Source organism: Cuculus canorus, chromosome 1 (assembly GCF_017976375.1).
Source record: "Cuculus canorus isolate bCucCan1 chromosome 1, bCucCan1.pri, whole genome shotgun sequence".
In the NCBI taxonomy this organism is placed as follows: domain Eukaryota; kingdom Metazoa; phylum Chordata; class Aves; order Cuculiformes; family Cuculidae; genus Cuculus; species Cuculus canorus.
Window position 1 is genome coordinate 92,167,555 of NC_071401.1, and position 13,212 is coordinate 92,180,766.

The 13,212-nt window shown below is 47.5% G+C and overlaps 1 protein-coding gene across 1 annotated transcript in view; it reads left to right on the forward strand.

Moving 5' to 3' along the window:
• Positions 1-1,941: 1,941 nt before the first annotated feature.
• LOC104059240 (cystathionine beta-synthase) overlaps positions 1,942-13,212 on the forward strand; it is a 29,649-nt gene continuing 18,378 nt past the window's right edge. Inside the window, exons 1-4 of the mRNA XM_009560884.2 lie at positions 1,942-2,000; positions 4,748-4,916; positions 7,486-7,640; positions 11,439-11,545. Of these exons, the coding sequence (XP_009559179.2) occupies positions 4,905-4,916; positions 7,486-7,640; positions 11,439-11,545 (274 nt within the window). The 5' untranslated portion in view covers positions 1,942-2,000; positions 4,748-4,904. The remainder of the gene's footprint in view (positions 2,001-4,747; positions 4,917-7,485; positions 7,641-11,438; positions 11,546-13,212) is intronic.

Here is a 13,212-nt window from a genome sequence, read left to right on the forward strand (position 1 = left end):
CACTATGAAACTACCTCTGCAAAGAGACTTTTTGATGATGCTTTAAAAGCAGAGGCCCTGTGCATGGGCATAAACTCTCCCATCACACCTTCTTGTGAAAGCCACGAGTCGTCCCAGTGCTCTTGGGTGCATCCATCACTCCCTGTGCCTCCCTCTCTTTTTATGGCCGGCTGGCCGGTTCTCTCCGGCTGTTGATGCTGCTGTTTCGTCAGCAGGATCCTGTAGGGTAAAAGCTGCAATAAAGGACAGGGCAGAGCAAGCCTGCTGTGGAATGAACAGCTGTGCAATGTGCTCTCGAGTGTTTTTTCATCTTAGTAACGCTTAAACACAAGCACTGCAGAATGGCAAGGTAAGATTAGGTAGCCACGGGACATGTTTTTATTACGTGCATGGGCTGTGAGGTGCCTGGTGTGTCTGTGGCAGCCTTGTTGTTCTTCCACTCCACAGTGCAGATCCCAGTCAGCCCTTCACGGACCAGTTCCTCCTCTGCTCTTAACCAGGCACATTCAAAGCAGAGAAAACCATGTTAAAATATCTGCCATCCTCACCTGCTTGGGGTAGAAACATCTGTGCTCCTGTGTGTGCGCCTGTCCGGCTAGTGATGCCAACCAGAGTCAGACTGCAGAGCAGCTCTGCAGGTGGTGGTTGTGGGCAAATTCCTTGAGCACTTGGAGCAAATCTATCTAATAGCTTCTACTTAGCCCCAAAAAAGAGCATGGTTAAATTTTTTTCAAGTCCCCAGACTTGTAATTTATGTCTTTTCTGAAGAAAATGTTTCATTAAAAATGAAATTTGTTAAACCAAGTATTTTATTTCAAAATGATCTTCCGTCCCTCCAAATGCCCATCCATATCTCTGTTTTGTTTTAGGCTCCATTTGACCAAAGGAAAGAACCTTATTTTTTACCGTGTCTTCATTTCGAGCAGGTGCTGCGTCAGGAGGTGGTCAGGAAGGGGTGGCTGGGTTATTCTGTAACACCAGTGTCCAGAAAACACAATTCTCACCGGGGTTAGGGTTATTTGCAACCTCTTTATGAGAGACCTGCATGCTCTGTGTCACGTCAGATAGCCCACAAGACTTTTCGTGCAGTGGATTACCTCTGGCAATGTTTTCCAGAGAGTTCGTTTATTGCAAAAAGACCAAAGGTAATGCCATTCTTGTGCTAATACCTACAACACTCATGTCTTTGAAAGGTTTAATTCCAAAATAAGCATTCCAATAAGCCTTATTCTGTCCTGATCGTCTGAATGGCAGTAAAGTTTCCTTTGTGACTCTGTTTTGGGGGAGGGCATAGACCCAGCCGAGGTCAGGCAGCTCTGTGCACTGCCCCAGCTGTGGAAAGGAGTGGGGGAAGGAGGGACCAGAATTCCCATGGGCTCTTCTTCTTCCAATAAATCTGCACCTAGGTAATTTCCTACTTGCTCATCCAGAGTTTGAGAATCAGTGCAGAGCAGAAGCTGTTCATTGGTCTCAGCTAATTTAATAATAAAGCAATTGCATGAGGAGCTAGCATGAGAAAAGGGGTGTTTGGGGCTGGAGGTGGTGCAGAGACTAACCCTGGGTTCCCAGAGGGCACACAGAGTCCATATCAGGCAACACCTAACCTAACACGTAATTTCTGTCACTGCTTATGCCTGATTCAGCAAGGCACATGCTGACAAAGAAGAGCTGAGTTTAAGCAGCAGGTTAAGCATAAGACACACAATCAGATCAGAAACAAAATTCTAAAACCACCACAAAATTGCTGGAGGATGAGTTGAGAGCACTTCTGAAGATCAGTATGAATTAAGAACAATAAATTGCTTATCTGTTTTTCTATACCCCAATCATTTGGTGTCGGAGAGCAATCAGGTACTGGGCATAATTAGGTGTGGGGCAGGACCCAATCAGCGTCCCTCCACAGAGTGCTTACTGCTGCTCATTGGTGTCCCCAGCCACCAGGCACATATAAGCTCAGTGCAGGAGTACAGTGAAAGCACTCGGCTGGTATCCTGAAGGTGGTAAGTATGGCTTATCTATTACTCAACAGGCTGCTTTTCCAACGGCAGGCTGCATGGGAGCCATGCCTATTCACCAGGCAAATCTGTTGTCATGGCTAGAAAAGAGGAAGAATCTGGTCGCCTCTGCTTCTCAGCTTGTTCAAAGGTTGGCTTTGATCCGGGGAGCATCTGTGCTTTCATCAAGATCTGAATAAACCTGAAAACTGGGGAGGTTCTGGCTTTATGTTACAAGGTCGGTTGTGGGATGGAATGGGTTGCCTGGAAAGCTTGTGCAGTCTCCATTCTTGAAGGATTGCAAGACCCAAGAGGAAAAACCCCTAAGCAGCCTGGTCTGAAATTAGTGTTGATCCAGCTTTGAGCAGGAGGCTGGCCTGTGGACCTCCTGAGATCCTTCCAGCCTTGTTTGCGCCGTGAATCTGTTAAACTGATGTTGCATTTGTCTGGCTCAGTGACATCAATACCATTTCTTTAAAATAAAGCAAGAAAATGGTATTTCGCTTTGAATGGGGCAAGTTCACAGCTAACTCTCTCTGCCCTGCTGAGTTCATTTTATTTTCCCTCACTCTACTTAATGAGCGTCTTGATTTTCTTCCTTTTGAAGTTATCAGTGCAGTCTGATAACTTAATAATTGCAATCTCCTATCTGCAAAGTACTCTATAAACACTAGCCTATGCTCTTTGTCTTATGTTTTCAGTAAGTGACAGCAGCTGCAGAATTGCATGTTAGTACACTCTGTCTTTTGGCTTGCCTCCCAGCTCCAGTGGATATTTCCATTTACCCTTTGTCCAGTCTTGTGCCGTCTCAAGCTTCTCTAGTTAGAAGAGAATAATGGGGCCATTACAAGACGCCTACAATAGTTCAGATGTATTTGACAGCTGATTGAATGATGGCTTAAGCTTCAGTCAGGAGTTAGAAGGATTATTGGGACATAAGTAAGAGTTCTGGTGATCAAGAGGGGATATGTCTTTGCTTTGTGTTCTAAGGTGACTTGAAGCTGCTAGTGGAGGCAGCATGGGGAGGTGTTTGCACCAGACATTGCTCCTCTCAGCCATCCTTGGCTGCAGTCAGACTGTCCACAGTGACCCCATGCTCCTTTCATCCTGCGCTTCCCACCCAGCATGTGTGGTCGTGGGACGTGACTGCTGAGAACATCAGCAGAGAAGTGCCGTGCTCGTGTTGTGTCAAGGTCTCCAAAAGATGGGAAGATTCTTCCCATCCTTTGGTATCACTTCAGGTCGTCAGCTGTTTCATGTAAATGTTATTGGGGTTCCCACACCTCAGGCAGTTTTTAAGGTTACCTTCAGAGTCACAGGGCTTTTGGACTTAAATATGAATCCAGGCTTAGGGCACAGTGATGCAGAAATGGTTCCAGATGTCTGGATACACTCATGCCATTAGTCTCAGCCCAGCGGTCCACTGTCTGGATACAGTCATCTGTGCAGTCCTGCAGGACCATGCCAGGAATTAACCAACCTTTGAGGAGATGGGTGAGAAATCCTCCATCAGAGATTAATGTAGATGTTGACCTAGCCAAGGTGCAGGTCTTCTTTCTGTTCTCTGCGCCTCTAGGAAATGTGTCTGTATTCAGTTTGGTTGGGTGAACAAATGGAAACCCATTCTTGCCAGCTTCTTATACTGGATGATAAGGGAACTGAACACAAAGAGCGGAATGCAACTTTAGTTTAGAAGGTGGAAAGCCAGGAATGTTCCTTCCTCCATGCACCAGCCACCTCAGCATGGCACTTGATTTAGTGAAGTGGCTCAGGGGCTGCTGCTCTAAAATGAGAGTTAAAATTCCCACCTGGAGGGGGGCAGCAGCATTGGAATCTCTCTGGCAATCCTTACACCCTGATGCTGCTCCTGCATCTGCCTCATGGGGAGAGATGGGGCACAGGCAGCACACCGATGCAGCTGGGTCTGGGCGGGAGAGGAGAATTTTGTGGGGCCCCACAGCTGATGTTAGCCTCCCTCAGGGCTGGCACCCACCGTGACAGGGAGCCACGTGCTAGCAGAGAGTGAAAAGACCCACAAAAGCAGCCCTAATATTTCTGCTCCTCTCTTTCCACCCCACTGCAAAATGGTGATGAGCATCACCAGAAAATAAAAAGGAAAAAAAAAAAACCTAATAAAATCTAGTTTGCCAACATTTTGGTTGGTAACCAGTGACCTCAGTTGTGAAATCAAGATAACTACCTCTGATACATTGCAGCTTATCTCTTCTTTACCCACAAGTGACTTTTGCTCCTTCCCAGTTCATTCGCTAGGTAAACATGGATTTGCTTGGGGAGATACATTCAAGGCTGACACAAATCCTGGCTTGCAAGGAAATGAACAGATTTTTTCCCTTTAATCCCTCCCAAGAAGTAACAGGCTTGACAGTGGTGAAGACTGCCAGGGGACAATGTTTGCCAGGAGACTTTTTGTCAGACCAGTCGTGGGAGCCAAGCTGTTTTGGCCTGACAGCCCTGCACCCTCATGGTCTTTTGCTGCTTTGTGGGGCCAGAGTTGGTGCCTCTGGAAGAGAAAATGTAGCTCAGTGTCTGATGTGGACGTGGCCCCATGTCCCCTGTCTGCCGTCCTGCCTCAGGTTTCAGTCAAGGACCAGGTGGTAACACGAGATTGTTGACCTCCATCTTTGAGATGCTCTGGTACCTCTGGCAGAGAAGAAAGCTCAGGTACATGTCGTGAGCTGTTTCAGTCCTTCACTGTTACTAGAATAATGGTGTGGCATTTTCCTGTGTTCCAGCGACACCCCAACACACAGGGAACAAATTGCAGCCCATCTTCCCAGCTGGTGGAGAAAATCACTGAGAAAGCACGGTGCTGACTTCAGCTAGTTCTGCTGAGCTGCTTCAAAGACCTTCTCGCCAAGTGGGTGAAACGAGCAAGTGAGCAGAAGGAGGATGGCAGAAATGGTAATTAAGGCTGCCCTTGGGTTCATATGTTGAGCCACAAATTAATTAGATAATCATCACCCAGCTGTAACGGCATGCCGACTGTTTGCCTGACCACCGTGAGTCAGCTGGGCTTTGCAGGCACTGTTGGCAGCCCAGATGTTAATGAGAGGCAGAGTGGTGGCTTTACAGTCTGTGATGAAGACGACATTCTGCAGACCTGTTGGCCTTCGCTATCTGTGCTGCACATGTTGGCTCCAGCATCCTCGTGTCAGCTGCCTGACTGCCCTCCCCAGAGCAGTAACTGGAGTGGATTTCCCGTATACTCTGCCTTCTGTGTGGCAGCAGTCCTGGTCCTCCTGCAGGCAGCCCTCTGCATTTAGAAATGAGATATTTCTACTTTGTGTCACTGGTTTGTTCTATCAAATTTCAGTATTACGTCTTTGTTCTCATTCTGAAGTAAAATGTAGAGGAAAGGCCCAGCATCATGCCCTTAAGAATTTCTACTACAGTAAAGTTAACGAGAGCATTACACTTGCTCTAACTGGAAAACGTATAACCACTGTAGTGTAGGAAGACAGAACAGGCTATGCTACTACAAGCAGGTTAATGCCAACTTTCATCATCAATCAAAGTAAGACAGAAGTCTCCAGCCACAACACAACAGAGTAGAAAGGTCCCTTTATTTAACAGGGCAAATTCATTCTGTGAACAAACCAGAAACGAAACTTCCAGTTACCAAAGTCCTGTGTCTTTTTCTTATGTGGTTGGTTTCCTTAGAACAAAAGGATGGCTGATAAATTGCAGAGATGATGACACCAAAGCTCCACGTAACACTTGTTTCAGATGCAGGTCAGCAGCAGATGCCGAGAACAAACTATAAAACCAGACTCCTCATTTTCCCTGTATATGCACCAATAACACAGAGAAAACAGCACAGCAAATTACCGTGTTCACAGAGTACAGGTGCCATTAGGACTCGAATGTTCAAAAGCTGCTAATGAACTCAACCTCTGCAAACTTGTTTAACTGTTTTCTGGTTTCACTTTTACTTGCTCTACTCCTATAGTTCATAGAATGATAGAATCATAGAATCTCAGAATCATAGAATCACTAGGTTGGAAAAGATCATTGAGTCCAACCATTCCTAACAACCACTAAACCATATCCCTGAGCACCTCATCTCCCTGGGCTTTAAACACCTCCAGGGATGGTGAATCCACCACCTCCCTGGGCAGCCTCTGCCAGTGCCCCATGACCCTCTCTGTGAAAATTTTTTTTCTGATGTCCAGCCTGAACTTTCCCTGGTGCAGCTGGAGGCCATTCCCCCTTGTCCTGTCCCCTGTCACTTGGGAGGAGGCCAGCACTCTCCTCTCTACGCCCTCCTTTCAGGTAGTTGTAGAGAGCAGTAGGGTCTCCCTTCAGCCTTCTCTTCTCAAGGCTAAACAACCTCAGTTCCCTCAGCCGCTCCTCATAACACTTTTTCTCCAGTCCCTTCATTGCTCTTCTCTGGACACGCTTCAGATCCTCAACATCCTTCTTGGAGCGAGGGGCCCAGAACTGAACACAGTATTCGAGGTGCGGTCTCACCAGTGCCGAGCACAGGGGCAGAATAACCTCCCTGGACCTGCTGGTCACGCCATTTCTGATACAAGCCAAGATGCCATTGGCCTTCTTGGCCACCTGGGCACACTGCTGGCTCATGTTCAGTCCGCTGCTGACCAACATCCCCCAGGTCCTTCTCCTCCGTGCAGCTCTCCAGCCACTCTTCCCCTAGTCTATAGCACTGCACAGAGTTGTTGTGCTCCAAGTGCAGGATACAGCATCTGGCCTTGTTAAAACTCATGCCGTTGGTCTCAGCCTATCGGTCCAGCCAGTTGTTCCTAATAATTTCATTTTGCCTTAATATTTCATACTGAGAAACAAAACAGTTTTTTTTGGTCATCTTCTCTAGATACCCAAGGATTTACCGCCAGATCTCACCACTAGCCACCTGCCTCATTTCCAATCTAACAAATACTCCTTTATTTGACCTGTTTAACTGTGGGACTTGCTCTGTACCCCTGAGCACTTTTACTGCCCTTCCCATATCTTTTATTTCTATTGATTCTCTTTTTTTTCACTTTTAATACACTCAGATGACAAAGTAGAGGCGTACTTTGGCCCTTTGAGGTCTGCTACCACCATAGCGTATTCTCAAATTATTGCTGGATAGGCTTACCTGTCATTTCTTCACTGCTAGGGTGAAAAATACTGCTCTTGAGCAAATATAAACAGAGCACTGAATTTTTCTAGTGGAGAGGATGCTTCAATGTACATTAGAGCAAAGCAAGCCTTACTGGAGATGGTGGCCAAGTGATAGTTTACTGTGTATGTGGTTTAGCATACCCAAAAGAGCAATTTGATGGAGCAATTTGATGCATCTGTAGAATGAGGTTTCTGAAATGTCATGGTGGAGATGTCCCATGCAGGTCGGCCACCCTGCTTTCACACCCAAATGTCATTTCTTGCCTTTGGCAATTACTGCGCAGGTGCCTGTCTGCCTACTTTTCCTCCCAGGTGACCGTAGGTCTCTATTTCCACAACACAGGAGCCGATGAAGGGGTGCCTGCTCATGAACGGCAGTTGTGCGGGGAGTCAGAAAAGCAAAGCTGACAGCACGTGGATTCTTCCCAACTTGCCCAGTAAGTGCACATGGACAGCTGCAACGCCTGCCAGCAAGTCTCCACACTCCTGTATGCCCTTGTAAGTAACTCATTCATGATGATTATTTCAGAGTGCAGACAGCTCAGTATCTTTTCTTGCAGTACTACTGTTACACTAGGATGGTCATGACCAGTAGTCAGTAGTTTGACAGTATCTGACATTAATGATGGTTTATTTTCCAGAAGGCAAACCCCGCCTATTATCTCCTCTTCAGGAAGAACATTCTCACTCCCTTTAATCTTAGCTGTGGCTAGCTTGAGACTCAGCTCTCCGCTTTCCAGCACACATCTGAAAGCACCTGCTAGTTTGGGGCATCTCATTTTAGAAGAGTTAAGATGAACGTATTTTAGAGGTATATTTCAACTAGGAACTTGTACACTTCTGCAGAGTGGACTCCAAGAAGTTTGGAACTGCGCAGCAGAAGTGAAGGCACTCCCAGGTGCTAGACCCTCGAGGAGATGTAGTAGTGGCATATGCACACCTCAGAGTTGTTGCACCCATTCCGTTCTACAGCACAGTCAGTAACAGTCAGTCAAAGGGCTGCAGTTTGGCTGCCCTTGTCCATTCAGACAGTCCAAGGCCATGTGCAAGACTTCCAAGTACTAGCAGAGTCTTCAACAACGGCTGAGAGACCTTCACAAAAACAGATTACCAGAGCCTGGGCTCTTAAATAAGTAGAAAACAGTCTACGCAGAGGTTGCTCACTCAGCTTAAATGACCCAGGAGTGCAGTGCAAGGCAAAGTGATTGCTATGGGCGGCTCTTGTCCTCACAGCAGAGGGTTTCCTCCTAGGGTGAGGTAAGTCTACCTAAGTGCCCAGACTAGACTAGATGAGAGGTGCTTTAATGGCCCTGCAAACGAGACCCAGACAAGCTATTAAAGATAAGGCTGTCCTATAAATATCAGGGGAACTGCGGACACGTCCCTGCTGTGCCAAAGATGTAAAACATGAATTCTCCTCCAGCATGTGATGAACTGAAACCTGTGGGAGGTGTGGCACTGCTCTGCATGGACATCTGCCAGCTGGGAGTGAGCTGGGGAAGTGCCGTAAGGTATGCCAGGCAGGACAAAGCCAGAGCACTGCCTCCAGTGTGCGTGAAGCCCAAAACAGCCTCCAGGACTGGCCCATGAAGTAGGAGTGAGCTCCACAGCCTCAAAGTTGATCCAGTAAACATGCTTCCAGGCATTCATGCAGAGTAATCCCTGCAGCTGGTGCCCGAGGACAGGATCAGCCCTTTTCAGACAAACTGTTTTCTTTCCCCTCAATTTTCGTGCTGAACAGAATAACGCTCCTGTTTTTTAGCAGATCAGGGTGGCACAGAGCAATAAGGTAGGGCTGGTGTCAGGGCCCATTCCATCCCTCAGCCAGGAGGTGGGCGGCTGGGACAGGGGACACTGGTGCAGCCCCAGCCCTGGGCATTGAGCACCTCCCTGGGGATGGGGTCTGGCTGAGGGGGCCTACGCAGCATCACTGGGACTGGAACATAACCATGGTATAGCAGTGAAGAAAATGCAACGGGACTCACCACACCATTTCATTTACTTTGCAGAAGCGCATGGAGGGGAATTGTACATTTTTTCTGCTCTGGGTAAACCACAGATGGCAGCCAATACGGCAAAAATTTCTGAACTTTCTGAGATCCCCATGTGAAACCTGACTGAGTTTTGGTAGAAGCAGAGAATAGGAGGGGGGGATTTTAATTAAGAATATTAATTATTTAAATTTTTCCAAAGATACAGAGGTAGACTAGTTCTGATATCTCTTGAGCCAATTTTGCCTCACTATAACCTCAGCAAGAATCACTTAGTTTGCCAGGACTGTTTGTCCACTGGATAATTTATGGAATAATATGCCATGAGCAAAAGCAGGAACCTTGCAGAAAATTGTCCTTGACCACGGTGATCCTGAACTTATACCAGCAGCTGCAGAACCAGAGTGTACCCACCACATCCTTTAGCAGCACCAAAGGCATTTGCCACAGATCCTTGTATCAACAGACCTGCTGCCTTCAAGCCCATGCACAGAGCTCACACAGCTGGGGAAGGAAAACGACTCTGCTTGTATTATTTTCCTAGTGAAATATGGTAGTGATTAAGAGAGGAACTTGATAGGAACTGCAGAATATTTGCCCCAGAGTGAGAGAAAGGCTTTTGTTTTTAGGAGATGGTCGCTGGTGGAAATGCAAAAGAGCGGTCCAGTATCTGGTTCCCACCTTCACCATCTCAGCAAGTTCAACCTGGCATGCAAGGCAGCGCAGAGTGCCTTCCCCTTCCTTGTCCCCTTGCCAGGCTCCACCACTGCAGAACATGGAGCCACACAGGCCCTCGTAGTGCAACATCACACCTTGCTGGTGTTCAAAGGGCGTGGTATCATCTCTTTTACCAGAGTTACTGGCTAAGAGTAAATAAATAGCCTTGTTTTCTTATCTCCAGCTGTTTTCCTGCAATCTAGAATTGTAATGTAATATGCAGATCACTCTCTTAAAAGCCAGGCTCTAGTTAAACAATGCCTGAAAGAGCTGGAGTCTCCTCATGCCACGGTTCAGCCCTACTGAAATCCCTGAGCAATTCAGTGGCTCTCAGAGCAGATGGAAAAAGTTTGCAGTTGTGAGGGAAGCTCATTTGTTGAGCTATTGCCTCACGTTTACGAGCACTCAGCAGAGGTTGCGATGTGCATGGTTAGCACTTTCCATGGCTGGAGAGGTAACAGGATGTGTGTAGTCCTCCATAATTTCAAGGCTTGAGATGCAAGGATGTTGGTTCCTTTTGGTAGTAAAGACCTGCACTAAACCACTAGCCCTGCACTCTTGCAGAGCGAGAAGTGTTTCTATCCCTCTTGCAAAACCGGGAGGGTGGTGTGTACGTCTTTAAGTAAATCAGCACGTCATCCTTGCTCCATATGGACTTTCTGTCAGCAGACAACCATCTGCCTGGCTGTGATAGCACACAAGGATAACTTGGGTTTAAAGTTCAAAGGATGATAGTAGGCAAGAGCTGTGCAAAGGAGAGCTGAGCAGCGAGGGAGTGGGGCTTTGTCTCCCCACTGAGAGAGTGGCATGCTGGCTGTCAACAAGGGGCAATATGTTTGTGGCCCAAATAAACACAGCCTTCATCAATCTTTTCCTTCCATCTTTTAAAAAATTCAAGGACAGGAGTTCCCTGGCTGTGTGGCAAGATGAGTCCAGTTGTGTGCTGGGCAAACAAGCCCTTTTCACTCTGGTTGCAATTGCTGCAGCATGGTTCTTGTCTTCTGCTGGAATCTGACAGGCACTAGCAAAACCAGAAGGCTGGGTTGTGCTGATCCAAGATCTCAGTTTAATCATTTGCAGAGCAAACGGTTTCTCCAGAGTCCTCTATGGCTTAGGCCTTTCTGACAGCTGGGAGTCTTGAGCTGGCAAGGAACAGCTGGCCCAGGGATGGCTGAAAATGCCAAAAGCAGAGGTAATGATGAGTGGGATGGAGGAAAGAGGAGACTCTTGTGTTGTGCACAGCCTCTTGGCTTCCTCTTGCACTATGTAAAACCCAAGGCTTGTCAGTTCTTCTCATTTCTCTCACTTACAGGTGCTTTCCTGAGGCATTCCAGAAGATGACATTTTGGAACAGCCCTGAAAATTAACTACCTTATGTTTTATGGAAAAGAACTAATAATTTATTGTTAGAGTGATGGAAAACTAACTCCTGCTGCCATTAATTGTCAATGGACAACCTTTTCTCTTGGAATTGAGGTGTCTCTCAGTGGTCTTGCTAAAGCTGCTGAAACCTCACTCAGATATAATTTGGTTCATGTTGCATAACAGTTCCTTTGATTTGACATATTATTTTTCGGTATTATTTCAGGCAAGAAGAAACAAAGATCTTGCCCAACATCCTAAAGAAAATTGGCTGCACCCCAATGGTCAGAGTCAACAAGATTGGGAAGTCCTATGGGCTCAAGTGTGAGCTCTGTGAGTGTTCTCTTTCCACTAGGTTTTTCCGTGCCACGAGGTGAGGGTGAGGGGTGGTGTTGTAGGGGTCTTCAGAAGAGCAAGCACAGATGGGGAGGGCCAGATGTAGTAGGTGTTGGGTACTTCTGCTTATCAGATAACCAAACAAGGTGGTTCCAAGCTGCAATGAGCAGAGGGCTAATGGTGGCAGAGTCATCTCTCCTCCCACATAACTGCAGTATAGATGCAAAGCAGAGCTGGGCTGTATCTGGAGTTGGGTGAATGATATCACAGCAATGGGCAGGGATGCTGCAGCACCCAGGGCCGCACATGGTGTGCACAGGAGTTCCTGAAACGTGGTGGCTGGGATGGGGTGAAGGATTCTTTCCACAGCCTGAGCATAGCCCGTGTCTGCCAGGCAGAGCTCCCACACAAGGGGGACTCTGCTCTGCCATGGCATTGTCTTCACCACGTCAGCTGGAGCCGGGCCAGGTGCTGCTCTCTGCTAGCCACTGTCCCAGGGGCACCAACACCTTCCCTTGGGGACCTTCCCAAAAGGCAGCCAGGGGAAGAGCAGCGGGGCAATGGACAGATGGTTTTATGAGCGACATGTCTACCAGACCCGGGGTGTAAAATCAAGGCCAAGGTGCTGGCTCTGGGGCTGGATTTTCTAGCAGAACACAAGTATTCCTCTAGGAGGATATTAGTGTAGTGCTATAAAGGTTGGTTTTAGTCTACTCCTCTGCAGAAATAAGAATGATATGATTATGCTGTCTCTTTGTATATGGACTTTCCCATCTCCTTTGCTGTAACTTTCAACCCTCTTGAATTAATTTCAGCCAAATTGGGCAGGACAGGAAAATTCAGGCAGTAAGATCAGTGAGTGTCAAGTAGGAAGGAGGCTCGGTGAGCGCTCACACTCAATGAAAGGGTGCAGCAGAACCTTGTAGTGTGTCCTGTGTGGCAGCAGGAATCCGCCTGGTAGCCGGCCTCTGCTGGGAACATGGCCACATGGAGCATGCTGAGCTCTTTGGCCAGATCCCTTCTCAGGCTCTGGGATTCTCAGGTCCCTAACCCTACAACCTCCACGTTGCACCACCTCTTGCTTCCCAGAATGAGGCCTCATGGGATGGTAGAGGACCATTGATCAGTGGTGGCAGAGGCAGGAGGACAGGTCTGCAATATCTGGTCACCCTCAGAAGTAGTCTGTCCTTTGACAATGTCTTGCCGGAGAAAGTGCCTAGCAGGAGGGGATTTGGTGAAAACAGCAGTGTGGAAACAGGAGAGAACTTGTTTGCTGGGATGGTGTCTCCCTCTCCTGGCGCAGGAAGGGAAGGAGAACAGGTCAGGCTCAGCAGCTGCAAGGTCCTCTCTGAGCTGCAGGTCAGCACAGAGCCTCTTACCAAGCAGAAGTTAGAACACTTGTAGCAGTGTCCTGTCAAGGAAACAGTTACGATTGGGCACCACTACCTTGTAATTTTTGTGCCTCCAGGGATCTCTGAGTAGCTGAAGTTTTGGGTCGATTTGTCAGCCTGAAGGAGCTCGCTCTGCTAGAATGAAGTTAATGACACCTTAAAAGTATCCATTTCTCTCTGTTACCTGTAAAACAGAGCTCAGTATTATCAGCTCAGATGTAGATGCTCATCAAAACCTTGGTGCAGACCTTCCTGAGCATTAGTGATATGGAG